At 43.9% G+C, this 12,704-nt stretch overlaps 1 protein-coding gene across 1 annotated transcript in view; it reads left to right on the top strand.

Moving 5' to 3' along the window:
- The window catches only part of TBC1D10A (TBC1 domain family member 10A), a 383,502-nt gene that overhangs the window by 121,425 nt on the left and 249,373 nt on the right, over positions 1 to 12,704 (top strand). The window contains exon 2 of the mRNA XM_078667240.1: positions 11,800 to 11,899. Coding sequence (XP_078523366.1) covers positions 11,800 to 11,899 — 100 coding nt within the window. The remainder of the gene's footprint in view (positions 1 to 11,799; positions 11,900 to 12,704) is intronic.

The following is a 12,704-nucleotide window of genomic DNA, read 5'->3' as shown; positions in this document are numbered from 1 at the left end:
CCAGGGAGCTGCTAATGGAGTGATGTCTGACTATTGACCCTTGGTCCAGGGAGCTGCTAATGGAGTGATGTCTGACTATTGGCCCTTGGTCGAGGGAGCTGCTAATGGAGTGATGTCTGACTATTGGCCCTTGGTCGAGGGAGCTGCTAATGAAGTGCAGTCTGACTCATGGCCCCAGGTCTAGTGAGCTGCTAATGAAGTGCAGTATGACTTGCGGACCTGGATCCAGTGAGCTGCTAATGAAGTGCAGCCTGACTTGCGGCCCTGGGTCCAGCGAGCTGCTAATGAAGTGCAGTCTGACTTGCGTCCCTGGATCTGAGAGCCTCTAATGGAGTGCAGTCTGACTCTTGGCCCTGGGTTCAGGGAGCTGCTAATGGAGGTCCGTATATTTCTCATCCCTGGATCTGGAGAGCCTCTAATGGAGTGCACTCAGAATCGCGGCCCTGGAACCAGGGAGCTGTTAATGTAGTACACTCCGAATCGCAGCCCTGGGTCTAAGGTGCTACTAATGGAGTGCAGTTTGACTCGTAGCCAGAGAGCTGCTAATGAAGTGCAGTTTGACTTGTGGCCGTCGGTCCAGGGAGCTGCTAATGGAGTGCAGTTTGACACGTGGCCCTCTGTACAGGGAGCTGCTAATGAAGTGCAGTCTGACTTGCGTCCCTGGATCTGAGAGCCTCTAATGGAGTGGTTTGACTCTTGGCCCTGGGTTCAGGGAGCTGCTATTGGAGTGCAGTTTGACTCGCTGCCGTGGGTCCAGGGAGCTGCTAATGGAGTGCAGTTTGACTTGTGGCCCTTTGTCCTGGGAGCTGCTAATGGAGTGCAGTTTGACTCGTGGCCCTCGGTCCAGGGAGCTGCTAATGAAGTGCAGTCTGACTCGCTGCCGTGGGTCCAGGGAGCTGCTAATGGAGTGCAGTCTGACTCTTGGCCCTTGGGCCAGGGAGCTGCTAATGGAGTGCAGTTTGACGTGTGGCCCTCGGTCCAGGGAGCTGCTAATGAAGTGCAGTCTGACTCGCTGCCGTGGGTCCAGGGAGCTGCTAATGGAGTGCAGTTTGACTCGTAGCCCTCTGTACAGGGAGCTGCTAATGAAGTGCAGTCTGACTTGCGTCCCTGGATCTGAGAGCCTCTAATGGAGTGCAGTTTGACTCTTGGCCCTGGGTTCAGGGAGCTGCTATTGGAGTGCAGTTTGACTCGCTGCCGTGGGTCCAGGGAGCTGCTAATGGAGTGCAGTTTGACGTGTGGCCCTCGGTCCAGGGAGCTGCTAATGAAGTGCAGTCTGACTCGCTGCTGTGGGTCCAGGGAGCTGCTAATGAAGTGCAGTCTGACTCTTGGCCCTTGGGCCAGGGAGCTGCTAATGGAGTGCAGTCTTATTGTTGGCCCTTGGTCCGGGGAGCCTCTAATGGAGTGCAGTCACTCTCGGCAACGGATCCAGGGAGAGTTGGATCTGCACGCTACAAAATGCTCACCCCTGGTTGGAAGCCTGTACCTGGAGGTTCCAGTCTGGCGGCTTTATTCTTGGCTGTCAATGGGAACTCACGTAACCTGGTAACAAAACAAGTTTATGGAAATCTCACGGAAGTCCTAGGGGAACGTGGCATGCAAATTGATCCAGATGCCATTTTGGGAAGCCAGCCTGACACTGAAGCTGGGTGTGGACGTAAAGTAGATTGGTTTATGGAAATCCTCGTGAGGCATGAAAACACCGGTTTCGGGTGCCGAGGCAGTAGGCAGCTTGGAATCTAATACCGCCACTGAGTGAACATGTACAGACTCGTGTCCCAGGCCACGTGCAGAATTCCCTGCTTGTTGCAACAGGTATTCTGATTGGAGTAGGAAGGGGAGTGACACCAGCAGTTATTGTGCAGCCCCAGCTAACACGAATTTAACAATTGTTTGGGCTTGTGTACAAAACGGTGGTCGAAGTCCACGTTTGTACCTCAGAGGAAAAGTGTTTCGCTACTTGCACTGTTCGCGTGGACAGTCTCTAACAGAAGGATGACCTCTGCAGAAAGGGTTGGTGTCGCAGTTAATGCGCTGTTCAGACGTGTTCTGTTAGGCCCCGGTTTCTCAATTTTTCCGGGCAGATCCTTTGTCACCCAGTACCTTGTTTTCCTCTAACTTTGGTAGGTGGTGAAATATTTCTGAATGTTCAGAACTGTCACGTGGATGCACTAAAGCTTGCACCGCTCCCATCTACGGACTGCTAACGTGCTGAATTCATTTTCGGTGTTAATCTGCTTCCCACGTCGATTGCTGCTTTAATTCCACCATTGACATGACGTGAAATGTAAGGAAAGAGACACTTTAGTAAAGCACGTGATCATTCCGGACACATTAATAGCCGAGAGTACATCTAAGGTGATGTTTGGTTTTGTAAGTGATTTGCGTTTTTTGAATGATCAGGGTAGGGGTCTCTCTCTTTCTCTTTCTCTTTCTCTTTCTCTTTCTCTTTCTCTTTCTCTTTCTCTTTCTCTTTCTCTTTCTCTCTCTCTATCTCTCTCTTTCTCTCTTTCTCTCTTTCTCTCTTTCTCTCTTTCTCTTTCTTTCTCTCTTTCTCTCTTTTTCTCTTTCTCTTTCTCTTTCTCTCTCTCTCTCTCTCTCTCTCTCTTTCTCTCTCTCTCTCTCTCTTTCTCTCTCTCTTTCTCTCTCTCTTTCTCTCTCTCTTTCTCTCTCTCTTTCTCTCGCTTTCTCTTTCTCTCTCTCTCTCTCTCTTAAAAGTTGCGTTGTAAACGCTGTTCCCCATTCTGTCCATCAATTGTTCTGTTTGTAATATTTGAAGCTGGATACACACATTTCTTACTAACTAGTCATTGTCTAGTGGTTTGTGTACTTTATAAAGAGCCCCCAGTCCCCCCTATCTCTACTGAACATATGTTCATTGCCATCGGTCGCGCGCCTCGGTATCGGTAAAGTCACGGAACCTACAGGGAGGGGCCTCAAGACCACGTCAATCACCCGAGGAACATTCGAGGAGCTGTAGTCCTGCTCTTAAACCAGAGCATGCCACTAGTCTTGGCCCCCACCCTGCCGCCGTATTTCAGAGTGTACCCGCGCACCTCAATGTGGTGTCTGTGTTCACCTACAAATGATGCAGGTGGAATCACAGGCGCACACTGTGAGCCTTAGGGCTATGCGATATTAAATGTCTCCATTGTACTAAGAACATAACTTCACATGTATTTGTGTAACCATAGCAGCGTACGATTGAGTTTACTGTAGGTCTTTCTTCAAAAGACTTCCTTCCATACGAGGCAAGAAGAAAGTAGCTTAAGGATGACGCTTTGTTTTTATGCGTAGTCACTGCCGCCCTGTCTGAGTGCAACTAGATCAACATCTATTCCTAATGTAATGTAATGTAATGTGTATACTTGTAAAGCGCACTGTTGCCAGCCGGCGTCCTGGCGCTGTATACCGCTGGGGAACCCGTCCTGCCTTTCCCTGTGGGATGGTCCCTGCTGGGAATCCCCAAGGTGGAGCCAGGCATCCCCGGCGTTGATGGGGCCATTGTGGAGATTAGGCAAGCTAATGCCCAGAGTTGCCGAGTGGGACCCTTGGTTAGAGTAGGCACCGAGGCGAGAATTATCGAATCCGCTGACCCTGGTCCACGACCCTGCCGCGTCGGGAATCGAACCCTGGTCCCGGGCCGACTTCTGCTTCTGGGTCTGCTGCCTCTAACCAGTGTTGTTACACAAAAAGGGTTAAACCCAGTAAAGTCAGGGGACCTGGGTAGTTATAGGTACACGGGAAAAGGGTCCCAGACAGAAAACAAGTAATTTCAAATCCAAGTAGATATTTCAAAGAAACACATTTTTTACAAGCAACAAGATTTTATTTCTAAATTGCATTTTTACCTTTCATTGGTTATATTTCAACAAAGATATTTCAACAAACTTTTCGTATATGTGCCCACATACACAACAAAGAGAGGGGGGTGAAGTGAGGGAAAGTGTCAGAGGTAAAGTAGGATTGGGAGAATAGTCAGTCATTCGTGACTGATATCAATCATAACTTCACAAACAAAGTTCATGTGGTTCCTTGACCCAAGGGCCACAATATTATGCTCGTATAGAGTCCATAGATCAAATGATGCAAACCACCTAACTCTCCTTCAGCTGCTCCGGTCTAGCTTGGGGGTAAGAGTTGGTGAAATTTATATGGTCTACGTTTCGACCCGAAAGATGCGTAGGATAGTAGTCCTTACAAAAGGGGTCTTCTTCAGGACAGAATGGTTGTGGGTGGGCAACCTACTGGAAAGTAATTAAAAAAATGTTTAATTAATTAGTACACACCAAACCTGGTCAAGTAATTACAAGGCAGGCGGTCTGTTAAAAACGTGTTGTCATGTAACCACAGAACCTAATGTTCGTGATACACAAATTTCTTAGAGATAAAGGTACAGAGTCAACTCACCTATCGTACAAGAGGAAAACGGACCGTGATAGATTACTGGTCCTGGATTCACACAGACTGGTGAAATGGTTCCTATATAGAGATTACAAGAAAAGTCATAATCAAAGGGAGTCCACTAGGTGACCATAGGCTTTCGTTAGTGTCACTGCTCGGTTCCTGTTGGGGGGCCCAAAACAAAGGGGATGGGCCATCAGTTAAACAACCGCACATAGTTGGGGACCTACCTTAACGGGCGCTTGTGTGGTATTAAAACACAGATTACTCTCGGGCGGCAGGGACCTTGTTGTGATTCAGCTTTAACCTATTGTTAAATACAATTGGCAATTAGAAACCTCATCTTCCTTACATCACAGAATGCTAGCGTTCATGGGGCATCCTTAAGATTGGAACTCACATGTGTTTAAACGTGCTTGGGAAGCGCGTGTGCTTCGTGGTTTAAGCCGGCCTGATTCGTTCTCCTGTAAACCGCTAGCTCACAGGGTTCGTTGCCTTGCAAAAATGACATGACGATGTTCAAATATATACAGGGGATATTGTTCAAATACATACAAATATTAATGCTCATTGCTAAAGGGCATACCTCAACCGGAGTGATACATATAGATCCAGGTTACCACTTTCAGCTGTGTCACTATTGGGAACAAAGGGGACTCTTTATCTGAGCCTCTCGGGTATTGCTCTAACCTTAACGAATTCGTACCATCAGGGAGAGGAATCAGACAAGGTTTAGCTACACACTACACTGTAAACAATACCGTGTCGAAGAAACGGCTCACCTCAAAATTTTGTGTTGCACCAATGCGTTAATTAAACGCGCCCTCCTGTAAAATAAAACAGGATGGAGCACGGGTTAAAACCATCCTGATATTATCTGATATTCACAAGTGACACATTGTCTAAGCCACCTCGTTTGGGGGACAGCCATTGACTAAAACACCTCCAAAACCCTCACCTGAACCCCCAGTGCGGGAGTCAATGTATTTTAGCGCCCAGGTCTCACTAATATTCCTTCGCCATGCCGTTCCACTCTAGAGTAAAAGTTTAAATGCGGGGATATCAGACCAGGCAAACAAATAGTATTTACACAATGCTAAACAGCAGAAACGTATCCGAAACCTACGGCGTCCTGCTCACCTCTCAAGTTGAAAGGGGATGCTCCCATGCGTTACTCATTATCAATCAGGTCCGCCTACAGAAAACAAACAGCAACGGCCCCCGTTAATAAATGTCTACTGTTGCCAGACATCACATTAACTAGAACTAAAGCGAAAACGGACTGGAATTTCGGGACATACTACCGTTCCAAATCCTCACCTGATTCACTGGTGCAGGAAACAATGTAACTCAGTAGCTCGTCTCGCAAGCTACCATCGCCATGCATACCAAGTAACTTCCTGGTTGGAAGCAAGGGGCGGGACCACAGCCCAGAGCTCGAGTAGAACTAGTAAACAGACTACAGTCTGCAGGCTCGACAGAAGTGAGAGTAGAAAGTGGTTGCATAGTGAAAATCATATTATTGTGCTCGAAATAATTTTGGAACCGAATAGATTAATCACATAGGCTGCCAGTAATATATAGGAGCCCCAGATGTAATTATGGGGCATAGATATTGCCTTATATCTAGTATACCTAGACACATAGTGAGTACATCTTTACTCAAAGTGGTAACCGTGGGTCTGAAGGTCCATGATGGCAGTGCGCACAAATCTCGCAGGATCGTGAAGGCAATGCCAGGTGTTCACTGGGAGACCACCTTAAAATAGGCAAACTAATAAGTGCACATAGCGGCATTCAGTAAATCTAGAAGGTAGATATGTCAAGGTTCACAATATGTATCAACACTTGGTTATTGGCATGGTGCACCCATCTCACAGGATAGTGTAAACCACGCATTTGTTCAGTGGCAAAGTCAAAAAAAGATATAAATAATCAATTAAAAGAGCATGTTTCGCGTACACAAAGAAATTAATACATAATTCACCTTTATATCTAAGTATGTATTACAAATGATCATAGAACACATATGTGAACCGGCCATTGTTTAGACATGGGTGAACACAGGGTAATACGCACAAAACTCGCAGGTTAGTGAAAGGCATTACCAAAGTCCGGTAAGAGTGTCTACAGTTTATTCATCTCTCTGAGTGGTGGAAAACACTATGTTCACAGATTGGCCAGCTGTACAAAACTACTTTCCGACTCATTTAAACCCTCTAGTACAGAATTGAAAATGTGGATCCACTTTAATTCTCTGATATTGAGAATACTGGATAGGTCACCGCCCCTCGGGCCCAGTGTCACATGTTCCAAAACAACCCATTTAAGCGTTTCAGGAAGATGGTTTTCTCTTTCACAATGTTCAACTAGCGGCGCCCCCAGAGTTTTGCATTTTACACGACTACAATGTGCAAGAAATCTAGCTTTTACCCGTTGTTGTGTTTGGCCTACGTATATCAATTCACAGGGGCAGATTATCCCATAAATCACATTTCTGGTATTACAGTTAGTGTGGCTTTTGTATGTGTGATGGTGATTTTTGAATGTGAACTCCTTCGATTGGATCGTGGCGGGACAGGCCTTGCAACTCCCACATCTAAAGTGACCAACTATGGGCAGTTGGTTCCAACAGGAGGCCAGGGTGGGTGACGCCGGGCACTCCAAGAATGATGATACTACATCCAAGAAGTTGTTAGCGGGGTCATGTAGTAGTTGATCTATATAGGCTTCCGTGTAGGTGAGTATTTCCTTATCTCCCATAGTGAAAGATCATCAATGGAGATAGGGAAAAGATCCGATTTAAATTAAGAAAATTGACAACACGTCAAAACCTCCAAGGGGACGTAGCGTAACCTCACCGGCCAGCGCCAGTACAGAATATGTTACACAAAAAGGGTTAAACTCAGTAAAGTCAGGGGACCTGGGTAGTTATAGGTACACGGGAAAAGGGTCCCAGACAGAAAACAAGTAATTTCAAATCCAAGTAGATATTTCAAAGAAACAAATTTTTTACAAGCAACAAGATTTTATTTCTAAATTGCATTTTTACCTTTCATTGGTTATATTTCAACAAAGCATAATATTGTGGCCCTTGGGTCAAGGAACCACATGAACTTTGTTTGTGAAGTTATGATTGATATCAGTCACGAATGACTCTGACTATTCTCCCAATCCTACTTTACCTCTGACACTTTCCCTCACTTCACCCCCCTCTCTTTGTTGTGTATGTGGGCACATATACGAAAAGTTTGTTGAAATATCTTTGTTGAAATATAACCAATGAAAGGTAAAAATGCAATTTAGAAATAAAATCTTGTTGCTTGTAAAAAATGTGTTTCTTTGAAATATCTACTTGGATTTGAAATTACTTGTTTTCTGTCTGGGACCCTTTTCCCGTGTGCCTCTAACCAGTGAGCCACACCACTCCACTAACGAGGGGTCCTTCCTTATTTCGTAGTTCTTTGCATTCTAACTGATGAGGTATAAAAGAGGGGGGTGGAGCACGTTGCCATTCTTGAGAAACTGCAAGTGTTTGACAACTGCATCGAATTGCAAATGATCATCGACCCCCATTCCTCTTTAAGGGGAATCCCCACAACCAGTCTCATTGTTTTTCCATTCATACCCTAGCACGCCCTCCACCTACTGAAATATATTTTTTCTGAAGCTGCTTCAAAAATGTTTTCACTGACCTATTAGTGAAGTAGGGCTTGGTGGCTGGGCAAGTCCGAGCCTCCATGTTTCACAACTAGCCATCCCCATTCTTACTCCCATTTTGTATTTGTATTTGTATTTGTATTTTGGTATTTGTAGAGCGCAACTGTCGCTCCGGAAGGAGCATCCTGGCGCTGACTGGAAAATGAGTGAGAGGTGGAATGAAAGCAGGATTAGATGGCATGCAGCACATACTCGTCAGATAGACTGTAGATCCATGTTTTTAATTGTCAGAAGTAGTTAGAAGTGTTTTAGAGCAGATACCAACCCGAAGAAACCGGTTTTGATGAATCTTTTATGACTAAAGTTTCACCTAGAATGCCTTTCACTCAGCTGATTAAGCCAACCTGCGAATGCCATGCTTGGCAACTTTTTTTTTCCTTCCAGGTTGTATTTTTACTGACTACTATCCTATTTTGTACACATGGGGTCCTCCCTCCCCCTTTAACCTCATCCCCATTCTACCATCTCCTTTTTAAGGGGGCCCATCCTTTTTTCCCCTTCCCTTTCTAATTTTCTTTGGCGACGTCTCCCCATGAACCCCTCATTGTCTTGCCTCTTGTTTAGGCCCTATCCAATCTTCCCACCCCAGAAAACCATCAAACACCCCTCCACCCCAGACGGTGAAACCCCTTTTCCTCTTATTCCTCTCTAATATTCTTTTCTTCACTCATCCACAGGCCTCTTTTCCCTACTTACATTTGCTTCTCTCCTCGCATCATCTTATTCATGATATGTTTCTAAGCTTCTTTCTGGGTTTCCCTGCATCTTTCTTACCAGGTTCTGGTAGACCCTGAGCTTATAATTAGGTCTTGGATTAGCCAAGACCTTTTGATTTACTAAAATATGTATACTATACTTACACAGGGGGACTTTCGCCAACTCTTCATCCATTGGTTTATTGCCGTGCCATTCACATTTTGCTTCAGCCCACTACAGCATAGAGCATGGCGCAGCGGGTCAACCTCCTTAAGCCACTGGTTAAGTTCCCTTTGAGTGACTGCAAATTGCTCTCTCAGAAGTAGCACATCTGTATACAAGCTAGTTCCCTTCAGTGCCTGTGTTTTGCTTTTATTTTATAATTACTTTAGTGTTGCCTTTGCGGGTCTGATGTGATAGGAGAACGCTTCTGATGCACATTCCATTTTTATCAGACCCCATCTCCTACCAATGCTTTTGTAAATTCCTTTTAGAGTGTTTTGCTTTTCTGGCCGCTGCTGTCTTCCAGCATACCAGATCAGATTGTGTCCATTTGAAACTTTTCTGTATTAAGTTATTGTTATTTTACTTTTTTCTTTCCCTCCTTGCTTTCTCTCTGTTCCTTCTCTCCTTTCCTTTTTTCATGTTCCTTTCTATTTAATTTTTTCTCTTTTTCTCTCCACGTCTTTCTTTCTTCCTCTTCTCCTCTCTTCTCTCTCTGTCTTTCTTCTCGCTCTGTCTCTCTGACTGGCTGGCATAAAATGCCGGATCTATTGGCTTTTCCAATGCTTTTTCCTAACGTTTTGGTTACTGTAAAAGTTAAGTTAGTTATAGCTGATGGTTTTTTTTCAATATGCAATCATCTAAATGTTGTTCTGAGGATGGCGGTAACATGAATGTTGTGCATTGCATTGCACACAATAACCAGCGGATTTAGTGGATTTTCGGTTTTGTGTTCGCTGGGCCATAACTTACTGTTACGTTTTTTTTTCTAGTGGATATCTTTTTAATTTTTATTATGTTGCACCACATTCCCCAGGACCCATTCTATGCTGGGTATGGCATGTGAGCGGCTCCTGTGCCCATCTACTTTGGCTGTGCATAGTGGGAGGTTGGTTGCAGGGCCTGCCTTGCCTTGCAGTGGGCATAATTTGCTATCTGCCAGATTACATGCAGATTTAATTAACTGCGAAAAAGTTATAAGTGAATTCTATTTTTACTGCCCCTGAATTACCCTTGCGCCTCCCTTTCTTTGATGTGTTTGTTCAAACTTGAAACAACCAATAGAAACCTACAGCCGTTAACATTTACCAAATTGATCTTCAAATTAACACTACCTTGACCTCCCAATGCACCTGCATGAAACTGAGAAAAGCAAGAGCAGGCTAAACGTGCAAAGTCTCTGCACACTTTTATGCAGATCAATCATACGTTGCCAAAGCTGTTAGTGAATCAAAAATGTTTTGCCTCCCCCTTTTTATTTCTTGCTTACCATTGGTAGGCTTTATTTTCACTCTGATTTACTTGCTTCTACACTGGTTTGCCTTAATCTTCTTATGTTTGATCTTTCCCTGAGCAAAGCCAGTCCTCTACCATCCTTTTGATTGGCTGACATGTATCCTTCCACTGCGTACCTTTACTGAACTACTTTTTTCTTTCTGGTTAAACACTCAATGAGAGTACATATGTTTTTTCTGCCCTCTTTCCCCTGTGGGATTTGCTTCCAACCAAATATCACCCTGTACCCCTGTGTTGTTCCCTCCCTTGGGTGCCCCCCCCCCCCTCAAAACTCCCCTATACGCTGTTGATCTCTCCTCAATATTCCTTTTCTGTGGAGGAGTCTTCAAAAAATGAATTAAAATGTTCCAATGTATTGGGATGACGAGGAGGAAATAAATCAAGGGTATTTCTCCTGGTCAGATTGACTACCTCCTAGACGGACTTTGAAATGGACTTGCTATTGAGGCACCTTTAGTGTCAATTGTTTGAGAGGGTCAAAAGAGCAATTTTTAATGTTGTAGAAGGCTTATATGTATTTGCCTGAGTTGCGTTTTGTGTTTATTGCTTTATGTAAAATTGGACAGATGTCTATTTCGGGATTGTGGGGTCTCTAAAATGTAATTTTTGGTTGGCATGATTAATATTTTTTATTTATTGGAATATTAGTCGTATTTAATTCAGATTCCCAGTGATACTTGTCTCATTGTGATGAATTCAGTTGGTATGTAATTAATCCCCAACATATACCGCTCGTTTATTTTAACAGATCAAGAATATTGCAGTTTTTTTTGCCAAATTTACTCATCTATGTGGTACATGCTTAATATTTAAAATATTTCCGAGCTTCCAATCTGCATGTTGTAGGAGAGTTTATAAACTCAGATCCTGAAAAAGGACCACAGAAGCATTGTAAATCACAAGTTTACTGTATTTTTTTCTGCGTATTTTATAGAAATATACACAAAACATGGAAGCTGTGAGATGTAGAGCCCATTTCTTAGCTTGAGGCGTTTAAAATGACCCGCGTTAGTGAAAGCTCGTTTTGGGACATGCAGTTGCCAGATGTTTCAGTGTAATACTCAAAGCTATGTATTTAGTCACAGATATGTAGTAACTTCAAATTGATCTGTCAACTGTAAACCTTCTATTGCGCAGCAGTTGAGGGGAGGAAAAACAATGCATAGTTTTATGTTTAGAAGAAATGAGGTTCATTATTCCTTATACTGCCACCTTTTTAGACAAATCAGGTTGCACAGGGTTTCAAGATCTGATACTCGTCCATGGTCCGTTACTCATCAAAGGTTTTAATACTGCTTTGCAGGGTTGTACAACATATAGTTTGATGTCCTTGCACGTTTTAGTTAGTTCTTTCTCATCGAGACGTGATGTTCAGGAATATTCACTCAATGGGAAAGCATGTCCTGGGTCAGACTGTATCTTGGAAGATGGTTTGGGCTAACCTTGTCTGTTGTTTCTCCATAGGCTGGCTGAGCTCCCATTGGAAGTGCTGCGCCATAGAGAGTCAAAATGGTTGGAAATGCTGAGCAGCTGGGACAAGTGGATGGCAAAAAGGCACAAAAAAGTGAGTCCTTTTGTGTGATTGCACTCCACATTTAGGCATTTTGTGTTGCACCTCCATGATTTCTGCCTGAATGGTACCCATATAAGTATCAGATCCTTCGTTGCCATTACTTCCCTCTCTTTAGCTTCCCAACTTTATCTGGCCAGTCCTATTTTAGTTACAATGCTTTTTCCTTCATAACAACCGAAGCCTTTGCTTATCTTGTTTGTTGCCTCACTCTTCTTCTAAGCTGCACCCTCACACTCCTGGGAGGGTGCCTAAAGTCTGAAGTCGGCTTTTTAGCCTTATTTTCGAATCCTTGTTTACGCGGCGTACAATTAATGGCCCCAAGTTAACATCGGGAAGATATAAATGCCGCATTTTGGAGAAATATAGCAAACAACAATGTCTCAACAGGCATTATTTAAAGACAATTATAGACAATGCACATAAATTGCAAAAAGAACGAGAATGGGAGGCATAAATCGTAGTGTCACTTAATGTAAGAAGTGGTCTGTATTTAGAGGAAAGTAAGATAAAGACAAGAATAACACTCTGTTAAACTAAATGTATACATAATCTGTATAGTCTTGTGCACAATAGTGCTCGTGCAAAGCAGCGAGAACGGCGCAGATGACAAGTGCAAAAAAATTACGAAAGAATGGCGCGGAAGGACAAGGTAGTCAATACATACAAAAGACTTTTTTTGTGTTGCCAAATCAGTAACTAAGTAATCAAATGAGATAAACAATTGTCGGGGACCACAAAAGTTGCGACCAAAATTACGCTGTATTGTTGTCAGCGTTTCAACCTGTATACATTTACG

Source organism: Lissotriton helveticus, chromosome 11 (genome assembly GCF_964261635.1).
Source record: "Lissotriton helveticus chromosome 11, aLisHel1.1, whole genome shotgun sequence".
NCBI classification, from domain to species: Eukaryota; Metazoa; Chordata; class Amphibia; order Caudata; family Salamandridae; genus Lissotriton; species Lissotriton helveticus.
Note: the sequence above shows the minus strand (reverse complement) of the source record. Positions and strands in the feature narration are given on the sequence as shown.